Source organism: Alligator mississippiensis, chromosome 2 (assembly GCF_030867095.1).
Source record: "Alligator mississippiensis isolate rAllMis1 chromosome 2, rAllMis1, whole genome shotgun sequence".
In the NCBI taxonomy this organism is placed as follows: Eukaryota; Metazoa; Chordata; order Crocodylia; family Alligatoridae; genus Alligator; species Alligator mississippiensis.
The window spans coordinates 53,329,663-53,342,565 of record NC_081825.1 but is presented as its reverse complement, the minus strand read 5'-3'; the positions used below and the strand labels follow the sequence as shown (position 1 = coordinate 53,342,565).

Below are 12,903 nucleotides of genomic sequence, written 5' to 3'. Positions count from 1 at the left end.
GCTGATACTTCCAGTTCATCTTGCTTGTTGCCCATACTTCTCTCATTTATATACATACATCAGACATATTTTGGATTCTGACCTACTTGTTTCCTTTTTGAATCACTTGTTACTGCCCTGTGGCTCTCTGGCCCTTTCTCATAGTTGAGCTACTTCTTCAGGTCCTTTCCCCTCAGATTCATTTGCTCTGCTGCTGAAGCATTTTGTTCACCATCCTCCATGGAACCTTAAAGCCTTCCTTACTAGGTTGGCCAGATGAAGCCCAATGATGCTCCTTCCCATTCTAGTCAGATGGGGTGCCTGTACATGAGCTGGGAGGCTACTCCAACATGCTATAATTACAGTGCATCAGAGCAGGGATTGAGGGCTGGGGAGTTTGTTCACAGCCCCCACTCCATGATTGCAGACCAGGGGCTGGGAACAAGCTCCCAGCCTATTCCAAGCCCCAGCTCCACAATTTCAGAGCAGGAAATGGGACAAGCTCCCTGACCCTGCTCCATGATCACAGTTGAAGAGCCAGGGCTGGATGCTCCCTGCTGCCAGGGTAGGGGGACATTGTCCCCACCCAGGCACACAGGACTGAGAAGCTTGTTCTCTCCCTCACCCCATCTCCGTGCTCACGAAGCTGGGCAGAGAATAGGCAACCCAGCCACTGCCAGCAGGCAGCTCCCAGTGCCAGCTACGTGACTGTGGGTCTACTGCTGTAAGATGTTCATTTCCCAGCACCAGTTTTGTGACCATGGGGCCGCTGCTGGGAGACCCTTATCTGCCAGCAGCGGCCCCATGGTTGTGGAGTCAGCGATGAGAGATAAGCATCTCCCAGCAGTTGCTCCACAGTCATGGAGCTGCTCCTGGGATATAAGGCTCACCCAGCCCACCACTCCCTGATTGCAATGGTAGAGTGAGGGCTGGGAAATAAGAATCTCCAGCCTGCACTCCCCGATTGCAATCTCAGGGCAGAGGCCTTGGAGAAACCTGCTGGCAGGCCAGGGGGACATAGTTTCCTGTGGTGGAGCCCACCCCAACAGGAGAAAGCTCCCAGGGCAGGGAGCTAACTCCCACCCCCTGATGGACAGATTTTGCTCCTGGTTAGGCATCTACACAAGCACTGCTGCACCATTACTAATCTCAAGTAAATTTGCTACTTGCATATGCAGGTCCAGATGGTGCAGATGAAATGGTCTTGATCCTCTATAAGGCACATGAACATGGCAGATCCATGCAGGTAACAGCTGTTGATTCCGTCTCCATTTATGCCTCCTATGTTCCCTGGATGAGATGTAGGCTACAGGAAACAAAGCAAAGGGGAAAAAACAAACACACATACACACCCACTCAAATGCACATACACACATGCACACACACACACACGCACACACAGACTCCTGCTCCTTGGCTTCCTCATGCAGCAAACTCCTTTGTTTGCTTCTCCTCTGTTCAATACAAATGAATAAACTTGAAGATAATTCTCCAACTTTCACATAATTGTAAAGAGACTGGAAATATTTTAAGAAAGTGCAGCTCTCAAAGAAAGATTTTGCCACCAGAAAGTTTTAAGAAGTAAATTCTGTAGGGAGATTTCTTAATGTTTTAGGCTTTAACCCCCCCTAATTCCCCCACAACTTGACTTCCATGGGACTTTACAGGGGTATAAGGACCTAAAGAGACATATGGACTTGTATGACCAGGACTTCAAGAATTTCCAGGTACAGCAAAAACTTTATTATCCGGCATCCATGGGGAATTGCGGGGTGCTGGATAACAAAATATGCTGGTTAACTGAGAGGCTCGTATAGTCATCTTTGCCTGTTCAGGCTGCCGCCTCTCCCACTGTGTCCAGGGCATCGCCGCCCCTCCCGCTACATTGCTGCCCCTCTCACGGGCCCCAAGGGACAGGGAGGTGGGCCCCACACAGGCTGCTAGGCCCTGGGTCGTGGGGGTTTGGCAGCACAGGCTGCTTTGCCCCGGGCCATGGGGGCTCGGCAAAACCGGAATGCCACGGTGGGCACTTCCAGTTTCACTTTTACCTTACAAGCCAGCATGTTGTATTAACCGGTTAATACAACATGCTGGCTTGTAAGGTGCCAGATAACACAGTTTTTACTGTATATGTATTTAGCCAATTATAGGGTTTGTTAATCTGAAAGAACTTTTGGGGTTAATGAAGTGGCTTCATATGATAAGTGGAAACCTGACATTGTTTTCCTGTTCACCTAATCAATAACTACCCATTCCTCAGTGGCAGATTCAGCAAGAATTGGCCATAAAAGTATTATAACCTAGTCTAATGTAGTCATCTTGGCTAATAGTTTAGTGGCTATAACATTGACTCGTATAACAGGACAACAGTTGGCTGTGAGAAGAGGAGATGGTATTAAAAACAGAGATGAATGGGGCTTTTAATGAACAGCATCAGGAAAACAAGGATTCCATGGCCCTGTATATGAGGAACAGTACTGGGATTGTTTTGTTTCCATGGTGTAATATCATGTAAAATTAATAAATGTGCTTCTTCTGAAATGGTTCTCTCGAGTCAGTTTATAAGAATCAGTCTAAACAGTAGAAGTCTTTCTTTCAAGCATATGAATAAACAGAAAAAAAAACATTACTGCATTAGTGTGTAAAGTTTGAAATCCAAAGCTAGAGTCTCATGCTATATGTAAAGTTAATGTTATAAAAATCTCGTCACAGAAAGTGTATATCAAAGCAGCTGCACAGAGGCCCTAACAGTAAGTTTGAGCTTTCCACCTTTCCCAACACATCTACTTCATCTTAGGCCTCTGACTGATGCATCAGTGGAGTAAAATGAAACCGCAAGTTTCATATATAGATAGAGAGACCATTATTTTCTGTGAACAGACTCTACTGATGCCAGGGTAGCATTGTTTGATTATCCACTGTGTAATAAATGGCATCCCAGCCAAACAATTTGCATCCCATTACAGAGATAAACAGGTTCTCTTTGCTTGAGTTAATCACTGGATTCAGTGTTCACTAATAATTGAACTCATTCTCCTTCTCTTTTCCCAAATTATGTCTAACAGCTTATAGAAAACACAGCCTAGTTGGTTCTCAGCTTAGTTCTTTGATATCTTGCAACAAAACATTCACTTAAACTTCACTTTTAAAATGAAGCCATATATCAGTCCACTGTTATTAATGATACATGTGAGGAAATAGCAACTCAGGGAAATAAAAACAGGGAAAACTCCTAAGATTCAAGAATCTATGAGGAGCTCAGTATAGAAGGTACAGGCTAAAACTGAAGAGTCCCATTAGGGCAGGACCAGAAAGAAAACCCACCTCAAGATAGGGATAGGAAAAATATACCTTTTAGTACATAGTAATCCAAAGAACAAAAAATGAATGTGTGTGCGCCATGCCTCAGTTACACTGTCAAGAAGTTTACGTAAGCTACCAATTACCTATTTAATTACCAGGACTTTCATTTCCATTAGGATAGATTAGAGTTTTAAAAGAGCTTGTAGCAAAACCCCCAGTTTTTCTTTTTTTTTTAATTTATTTTAAAATGCATTCCCTCCCCTTTCCCCAACCATTTCTGACTTTTTCTCTCCCTCTCTATTCCCTATAGATAAGAATAAGTGAGCTCAGACTTAGGATAAGCTTTAAACATTTTTATTTTGGTAGCAAGTTTTTGGTTTTGGATATCCACCATTTTATATTGTATTATTATTAGGTTTGTATTGATTTTTACTGTTGTATATTGTATTATCATTTTCGTATTGATTTTTATTGTTTCATACGGATATTGTATGGTTTAGGCCTGTGTTTGTAAGTGAACCAAAGTCATGTCAAGTTTCCATTTTATATGTCAAGCCTCCATCTTCTGTCCTCTGCCTGGGCATCCCATGTTGCAATTGTATGAGTCACGTACCCCTCCCATATAAATTGGTTCCCCGATGAATAAGTGTGATTGGGAATGATTGAAATACAATGGTAGCAGGCCTCTACTGAATGGCCTGTAATGACTGGGCCATCACCTCACATTGATTCACCCAGGAACCACAGACCTCACCCAGAAACAGAGACCAGACCAGCATTTGAAAGACAAATGACCCTGCAAAACCAGCAACTCTCTCCATTACAGACACCTGAAACTGTACATCCATGCATGGAGCACACATACTCAGTACGCCGGGGGCTGACCCTTTTTCCCCTCTCCCCATCTACCTTTTCAGCTCCCCCGTAGCTCTGGCTTCAGTCCCAGACTTTGTGCCGGCATACTTCCCTCTTCTGCAGGCTTTGGGTGTTGTCTTTTAATCAATTAATATCAATTAACCTAAAGTTACCCCCAAGCCTCAGTTCTTCAGCCTAGGCCCCTGTAGTCTACCGGTTCTAATCCTGGTCCTGGTAACTTTAACTCCCTACCCTTCTACTTTCTTACCTTAACCTTTCCCCAGGTATCCCAAGTACACCGAGCACATACATACATACACATCACAACACCCAACTTAGGAACTCACCTGTGTGTATGTGTAGGTGGGTGGTATGTGTGAATTAGTGAATACACATATATATACATACATAGATATCATTGTGTGTGTGTGGTATATGAATTAGTAATCCACGTATGTGTATTGGGTGTGCAGGTGTTGGTAACTGGTAACTGATTCTGTCTAAATTTGATGTGTGTAGTGTGTATGGGCTTAAACTGGTGATAGGTGTGCATGAACCTAGACTGGTTATTTTGAACATGTGTGTATCTGAGTTGATAGTGTGAGTGTGTGTGTGTGTGTGTGTGTATACATATTTTTATATATATGGCATTGTGTGCATGATATACGAATTAGTGATCTGTGTCTAATTTTCGGGGTGTATAGTGTATGTACTTGAAATGGTGATAGGTATGCATGTGCCTCGGCTGGTTTGAATGTGTATGTGCCTGAGCTGGTAGTGTGCGTGTGTATGCACCTAATTGATTTGTGTGTTTGTATATGTGTAATTGTGTTACGACCTCCTGTCTAACAGCACAATTTTGAGATCCTGAGAGTTGGCCTGACCCCACAAGGCAACAAGCTTATGAACTTATCCAGAACGGAAAATTCCCATATACCTATGTTTTTCCCTTCCCTCAGGCAAGCCAACAAGTCTTCCCATACACTGAGCAGATGAATAGTCTGAAGTCTAAATTTCCCTTCCCATCAGGGAAAATTAATTGTTCTTCCTCTCTCTTCCTGTGTCTATAGCATACAGTCTTATCCAGATCTTCAAAAAAGATCACTGCCTTGCACAAGGGAGCCAGTTTGCTAAGGTCTCCATGTAACAGAGCACAGGGTGCTCTGTTACTATCAGGGGCCTGGCAGCAACTTGCAATCCTCATCAGGCTGTGTTGCCTGATTGGGGAGCAGGGCCCAGCTGGTAAATAAGGATTGGGTCCCTGAACAGCAGGGCAGCAGTTTGCTGCTACCAGTTGAGGAGGCAACATCAAGCTGAGCTGCTGCTTGGAACATCTTGGAGGTAAGGGCTGGGGCTATGGGGAAGGAGGAGACCCCCTGGTTCTGGGCATGACCTGAAACTGCACCCTGCCAGGGAATGGTGGCCTGGTGGAGCTACCTGTGGTGAGGTAGATCCCCAGGAATGCCAGGCCAGTTATCTCCCTGACAAAAGGTGGGTCAGGGTGCCTGAAAACCTCAGCCCCCACATCCCTGGTGGGTTGTGATCTGAGACAGGGAGAACCCAGGCTCACTGCGAGCATTGAGGCAGGGCCTAGGTCAAGTGGTGGGACCTTTGGCAGTGCCCAGTCTCTCAGGAGAGCCTGGGTGCATTAGGGAGCTGGGAATTAGGCTCCAGGGGAGTGGGGCCCTGAGCTTTGGGGAGCAGTTAGGGAAGCTCCTGGGGCAAGGGGATATCAGTTAAATAACTTAGAGTAGTGGGACAGGGCTTGGAGCCCTAGTCCACATTTTGAGGGGCTTGGAGCCATAGTGAGAGGACCTGGGGCCCAGGGAGAGAGTGATTTGATACCCAGCTAGAGCCCAGAGATGGGGCTGGGAGGCCCTGTTGATAATGAGATTATGAAAAGACCTGATGTGAAGCCAGGATAGAGAACCCAGTGTGAGGGTGCTGGGATCCCGTGCTCCAATGGGGAGTGAGAGTCCCACCTGAGACTCTGGAGCTCAGATCCCAGTGCTAGCCAGCTGGGAGAAACATCTGCAAGGCATGGGACACATTAAGGGAAGGTCAGAGTATATACAGAGGCACTTGTCATCAGGGCAGGTAAAGGGCAGCCTCCTGCCTGATTAACATCTAATAATCTGAGCTTCAAGGTGTGGCAGGAGAGACAGGTGGGTGGTTTGTCTGGAGTCAAGTAAGAGGGCCTAGATTGAGATCAGACCCGGGACATCGACTTCTTACATTCCGTCCTCAGTCCTATCTTTTTCTTGCCCTGATTCTCTTCCTCTGTCAAGGAGGCTTTTTCTCTAGACCTGACATCTCTTAACTCGTAGATGTTTAACTAAAGCAAGCTTAATTTCCAAGATGTTTTAAGTTATCCACTTAAATTAACCTTAGACAACACCAGTCAAGCGTGGGATTTATACTTTCCATCAAATCAAAAGTACAACAAACCCAGTATGAAGAAGACTATAATATGAATGGGCCAAAATCTGGCAAAGACAAAATCGAACATGTGCTCAGCAAAAAAATATTGCTCTTCTGTCTTTCTTAAAATCTGATTTTAACAGAAACTTTTATGGGGTACACAATTAATGTGTTCATGCATGTAAAGCTCCAGATCTACTAAGTGCTATACATCTCATGCGCCATCCACACACCCAGGCTGTCCTCATGCATTCTCACAGACAACACTTACTGTTACACATTTGGATGGGCAGCAAAAAGTTACTTACATAGCAGCTCCTGCATTCCAGAGGCTCTTATGATGCCTGATACATTTCACTACTCATTTCTGAGCAGGAAAGGAGCATCTGGCAGAGGCCTACAAGTGGCAGTAGAAAATGAGTCCACTCACCCAAAATATCACAACTGTTCTAGCTTCCCTATGTCATGCAGACATACCCCAGAAACTTGGTGACCTCCAAACTCCCTTTCAGCTACCCAGCTGTCATAGTTACAGAACTAACTGCACCTCTACCCATTTCTGATACCTCTAAGTTCACATCCTGGAGCATCAGGCCTTGTGTTTTTGCTAACTGAGTAACAGTATCCCACAGTCTGCAATCTCTTAGACCAGGACCTGAGCAACAAAGACCAGCACCAAGGTACCATACATACACCTTTTTCTCTAGACCTGACATATCTTAACTCAGATTTTTAACTAAAGCAAGCTGAGCTTCCAAGCTGTTTCAAGGTGGGGAGGGGGATGGTGAGTAGGGTCCCAGTCCTAGATGCCAACTTCAGAAAGGGAGCCAGAATGGCTGCCCCTCACCCTTCCCAGTCTTTGCCACAGCAAACGCAGCCTTGTATCTCTAGGCCAGGGGGGTCAGGCTGAAGCACCCTTACACTGCCTGGACAGAAGACCTGGCTGCAGGGGCACTGAGAGTAGGTAGAACCACTCTCCTTCCTCCTTCCCCCAGCACTCAGCGTCTCCCTCCCATGGAGCAGGGGAGTTTTGTTCAGGGCTTGCAACTCCTTACTTATGCCTCCGGCCTGTGACCAGTAATATTGAATAATCTGTCTACCTTCTTAAATCTAAAGTACTGTTTGTCCTAAAATTAGGAACAAAACAGAGAAAAAGGATATTAAAACAACAGTCTACCTTAGTAGCCCTCAACCTGTGGTTCATGTGCAACATGTTGTGCAAAGGATCGTCTGACATTGCTTGCAGTTATAGGAAATGATCAAGTTCAAGCTCAGGCCACCATTACTCTAATCCAGGTTGACAGCAAGAGCATAGTATGATGTTGTTAGTTGAAATGTATACCTTTCTCATTTAAATGTTGGGTATGGTACATAATGGGACATACAGCAGGCCTGACATTCTCAGGTCCTCCAGAAGATGCCCGTCTCAGTCTGATCCTCCTGAACTACCTCTCTTTTAATCATGCAAGAGTTCCTTTCTTCATTTAAGTGTTGAAGCTTATATAACTGGGTCCTAAGCAATCTCATGGACTAAGCAGGAAGAAATTAAGCTAACAACACTACAGCCTTGAATTATCTCTGAACTACTCTCAACAGTTTGCTAATGAGCCATGTTACCTTGCGCCATTGTTTCTCTTCCTACTTGTTTTCTTCCTTGACAGATCTTATTTAACTAAACCAATAAATTCACACAGTAAATATCCCAATAACCATAACAACATATTGTGTTGATGAATGATTGCAAAGCAGCTACATATCCATCACATCAACCACTCCCCAATTTCCCTCAACCCTCAAGATCCTGCTCCCTCCTCCAACCCCCAAAGCCAAGAGTCCTTTCATCTTTCCTCCTGGGCATCTCAAAAGAGTTTCAGCTTCTTTGATCCCCTGCACATTATCACAGACCCAGCTTCTTATCCAAATTACCCTGCAGCCTCCCAGGCATCCCCAATGGTTCCCAGCTTCTCCCTTTCCACCCAAACCTTTACCCACATCTTCCATAACCACTGAGCTTGCTTTCTTCTTTACACCTGGACATCTTTGCAAACCTAACTTTTTAACCAGCTAAGGCAGGGGTGGGCAAAATGCAGCCTGCCAGGTCATTCTATCTGGCCCACAGGGCCCTTAAAAATTTTAGAAAATTAATATTTATCTGCCTCTGGCTGCCTGTCATGTGGCCCCCGATGGCTTGCTGAAACTCAATAAGTGGACCTCCGCCCAAAATAATTGCCCACCCCTGAGCTAAGGGCAGCCAGACATCCTCCAAACTCAGCTTTCCTTATCTATGTCAGTTTCCACCAGTTCCCCTGACAGGTCCCAGTATAACTCCATCCTTCCCAGATGTGTCCATAAAAAAAAAAAATTTCCCTGAGCTGCCACTCAGCTTCCCCCTACTGCCTCTACCTACAATGATCATAAATCAGGAAGCCTTGACTTCCCCACCAGAAATGCACCTCTCTACTTTCAGACTCTCTTTAGTAGCCACAGTTGTCATTTTCTATCCCACAACCATTTGGTACAGGATGTATTGTATTTAAGCTGTATTTTATGGTTAGATATAAATCCTCTAGAATATGCTACAGTAACCCCTGCAGGCAAGACTATTGTGTTCTGGAGGAGCTAAGTTGCTATTGAAGACATGTACACAACAACACTGTTTTGACTCCATAGCCATGAACGCATTGTGGATGCCTTCTTATTCAGTTCTATGTTCAGGCTTCAGTTTTCAGTACATTTTAACCATTCCCTGAATCCAGCTAAATGCTTTTTCTAAGCTACGCTAAGCAATATTAGTATTCAAATGATCCCTGCAGGTTTTGTTATTCACATTCACTAATGAAAACAGAGCAGGAAGGAGCTGAGCTTTTCCTTGCTGCAGTCATTGTTCAATTGGAGACAGTCTTCTGTTAAGGGAAGAGTTTAGCTTGTGAAAGTTACAGCTTTGCAATAAAAAAAGTACAGAAATCTTCAAATATATGAAAAGCTGTGGGATAAAGCAACCCCCCCCCCAACCCAAAAAGTAGAGAACACAAATTTGCAGAATTCACCATTTTCATTCTTAGTTGTCCTCTCCCTAGCCATTAACACAGAACATTAGCTTATAGAGCTACCAAATTGTTAAGATTATTTTTACTCCTCCAGAGCACTTTACAACATAGACTAATTTATCTAAGAGCAAAAATAGGACCTCTCTCTGTCAACTGAAGAAATGTAGCTCTCAGGATATTAAAAATGTATGCCTTTGTGGGCTTAACATATGTCCACCTAAACCTGGGTCCGCAAATAGTTAGCACAGACTATCTAAGGGATGAAACAATGGATCACATAAGGATCATAAATTAGAAGTTTAATATTAATCATAACATTCTAAACAATATGAAAGTCTTAGGAATGCTAAAAACTAAACATTACCTGCGTAGTAACAAAATTTTAATTCCTACTGTATAATACTTATGAGTTAAGCTTTGTAAGAAAAATTATATGCAGGGGTATGGAAGGCATATTAACTTAATCTTTATTTTTGGGCAACAGTGGGCACATCCACAAGTTCATTAATGAGTCTTAGATACTGTGCATTTAGTTTACTACTTCCTCAATAAAGGACTAAGTAAATGCACAGTACCTAAAGTTGTAGCCTAATAACACTGTGCAGGAGGCTACTAGCAATGTTTGTGCTGTGATGCTCCACTGCAGTGTTATTAGGCCAATGCGCAGTAAGTGTCTTGTGTAGAGATGCCCAATATAACCCTGTGTTTCACTTTTGCTTCTCTTACTTTGTTTCCTAGAGGAGCAGAAGAACAAATTAAACAAAATAGGAATTGACTTGCAATAAATAAGCATTTTTTCTCAAATTCAGAACACATGGGTTAACACTATTTTATTTCTGTTATTTCATCCTTCATTTTTCCTATGTCTGCATTTTCTGATCCTGATCAAGACAAAAAACAGAAGCACTGGAAATCACAAATGACAGCTGGTACTAAAGATACTGTATTTCTTCATATATGACACACACCTTTTTCTGAAAATTAGGTTCTAGAAAGTGGACTGTGTCTTAATGAGGAAATGAAATGAGAGGGTCCAATCTTGCAGGAACTGAGTGGCAGAGCTACTAATGTCCCACTCAGCTCAAGAAAAGAAGCCAGGCAGTTTGGCTTCAGCAGGATCATGTCCTCAGCTGGCTCACCAGGTGCTTTAGGCTGCCTCCCTGCCTCAGGAAAGGGCCAAAGTACTTTGGTTCAGCGAGGAGCACCTACCAAGGTAAGTGATGACAGATCCTGCTGGAACCAAACTGCTTAGCTGTCTTCTCAAGTCATGTGGGCAGCAAGTAACACCTGCTACCTCCTCCAGCTAAGGTTTAGCAAAGCAGCTACAGGTTTTTGCTCTCCCCTTTATTCAGGTTCCCATGTTTTCCCTGCAAAAATACTTACCTGTATTCTCAAGGAAATATCTTTTTTATCTTCAACTCAGTTTCCAGAAACATTTGGAGGCATAGGGTAAGCAAGAAAATGCAGTGTTTCTAATGCAACTTGGAAAACAAAGGGTAGGTACATTCTTGGTTGCTTGGATTCTTGGTTGCTTGTCAAAATAACTTCTAAACATTATGAGCATTTCGGGTCAGATTTTATTCCACCTATTAGGTGCCCAAGATACTTGCATTTGCAGGTATCAACTTCACTGTCTAGTAGAAGAAATGACTGAGTAGTAAGGGTCAGCACATGCAGATAGTGATGCTTACTATGCGGTAATTAGCTCTACTGCACAGTAAAGTGTCTTGTGTAGATACACCCAGTGCGTTGTACAATTAGATGCATTTATGGACTCTCAGGAACTTGGACATGTTAAAATAGAATCACATGTAGGTGCTTAAATACACTCATTCCATCCAGGAAGAGCACACAGCAACTGCTGAAGCTTCCTTAGCCTGACAAAGGGTTTTTGAACCCGAAAGCTTGCTTAATAACTATTCTCCAACCATTTGGGTTGGTCTAATAAAAGATATCAAATTCACCCAAGGAACCTTGTCTGCCTAAATACACTTAGATGCTCTATAGGTGGAATGACATTTGACCATTACTGTTCCTGCTTCATACTTCATAATTATACAAAATACCATGCAACTCTTCTTGTTTTTGTCATTTTTTTAATGCTAGTTCACTTTTTGGGAAACTTCCTAGACTTTTATATAAAGGGTAACATTTTTCAAATTTATTTAGTTCAGAGTAGGGATGTTTCAGTCTTACATTCATAGTTTCTAATGATGATTCTATTTTGTATTTAGATAATATTTTCTGACAGAATCTTGAAGTACTTTAGAAACATTAATTAATCAAGTTTCAACAGAATCCCTCAAGTACAGAACCCATCTCTGCACTATCTGTCCTCTGCTGTAGCCGTAAGGCAATTTTTCCTCTTATTTCCTCACTTGTCCTGTATTTCAAGACACATTAATCTTGGGTGACATGCAGCAGAGGGGTATCATTGTGCTGCTTATGTCTTCCACCAGCATATACTGTATCACACAGTAAGATATTTTTCACTGCAAGGAAACATGGTTGTTAGGACCAAGTGCACAGGCAGTGTATGACAGCCATGAAAATGACTGTCTACTTTAGCTGACTTTCTTTTAAGCTTCTCAGTAGATTTGCAAAAACCTCTTTTGTGTCCTCAGTCAGGAAATGAAAATTGAAAGAGGTGTTACCTCTGCCAGTTTTAGAAGTGTTTTTTCCACTTGCAAAATAAATTACTCTCTCTCTTCTACCCTTTTCAGGCTTCTACACTCCTACAACGCAATATATGCCCATTTTAGTCCTAAACCCTAATATAAATTTATAGAGGTTAATAATAACATATACACAAAGCAGTGTCTCAGTCGTTTTACATTTAAACATAGCCAGGTGCAACTTCATCCTCCCTACTCATCTCAAAACATCAGTTCCATGTAATCTCATTAAGGCATTACTGGCCTATAAAAATGAATTCTAGCTTGTTGAACTCCGTACTATTGTGACTTGTCTTGCTGCCTGGAGAATAATATGGTTAGCTGTTGAAAATCTAATGGTATGCATTTATCACATCTCTTTTTAGTCTCCAAGATATATTTTATCTGCTGAAAGGATTAGCTTTTCTCAGGCTTGCCTTTGATATCCCAGAGAAACAAAAGAAACAATCATCAGTTCAACATTCTCCGACTATCTTTATTTTCCAACTATCTGAGATGCCTTTTTTAATTAAAACAAGTGTCAGTGCTTCGATTAGTAACCGTCCTAGTCTTATAGATAGTAATCAGCAAGCAACAAACACACTGCCAGTAAAGCTCTTATCAGTTATACTTGGCTCAGTTGA

At 42.9% G+C, this 12,903-nt stretch overlaps 1 protein-coding gene across 1 annotated transcript in view; it reads right to left on the bottom strand.

Annotated features, from left to right (window-relative positions):
* The window catches only part of GRXCR1 (glutaredoxin and cysteine rich domain containing 1), an 84,061-nt gene that overhangs the window by 56,820 nt on the left and 14,338 nt on the right, over positions 1-12,903 (bottom strand). The window contains exon 2 of the mRNA XM_059721675.1: positions 307-319. Coding sequence (XP_059577658.1) covers positions 307-319 — 13 coding nt within the window. The remainder of the gene's footprint in view (positions 1-306; positions 320-12,903) is intronic.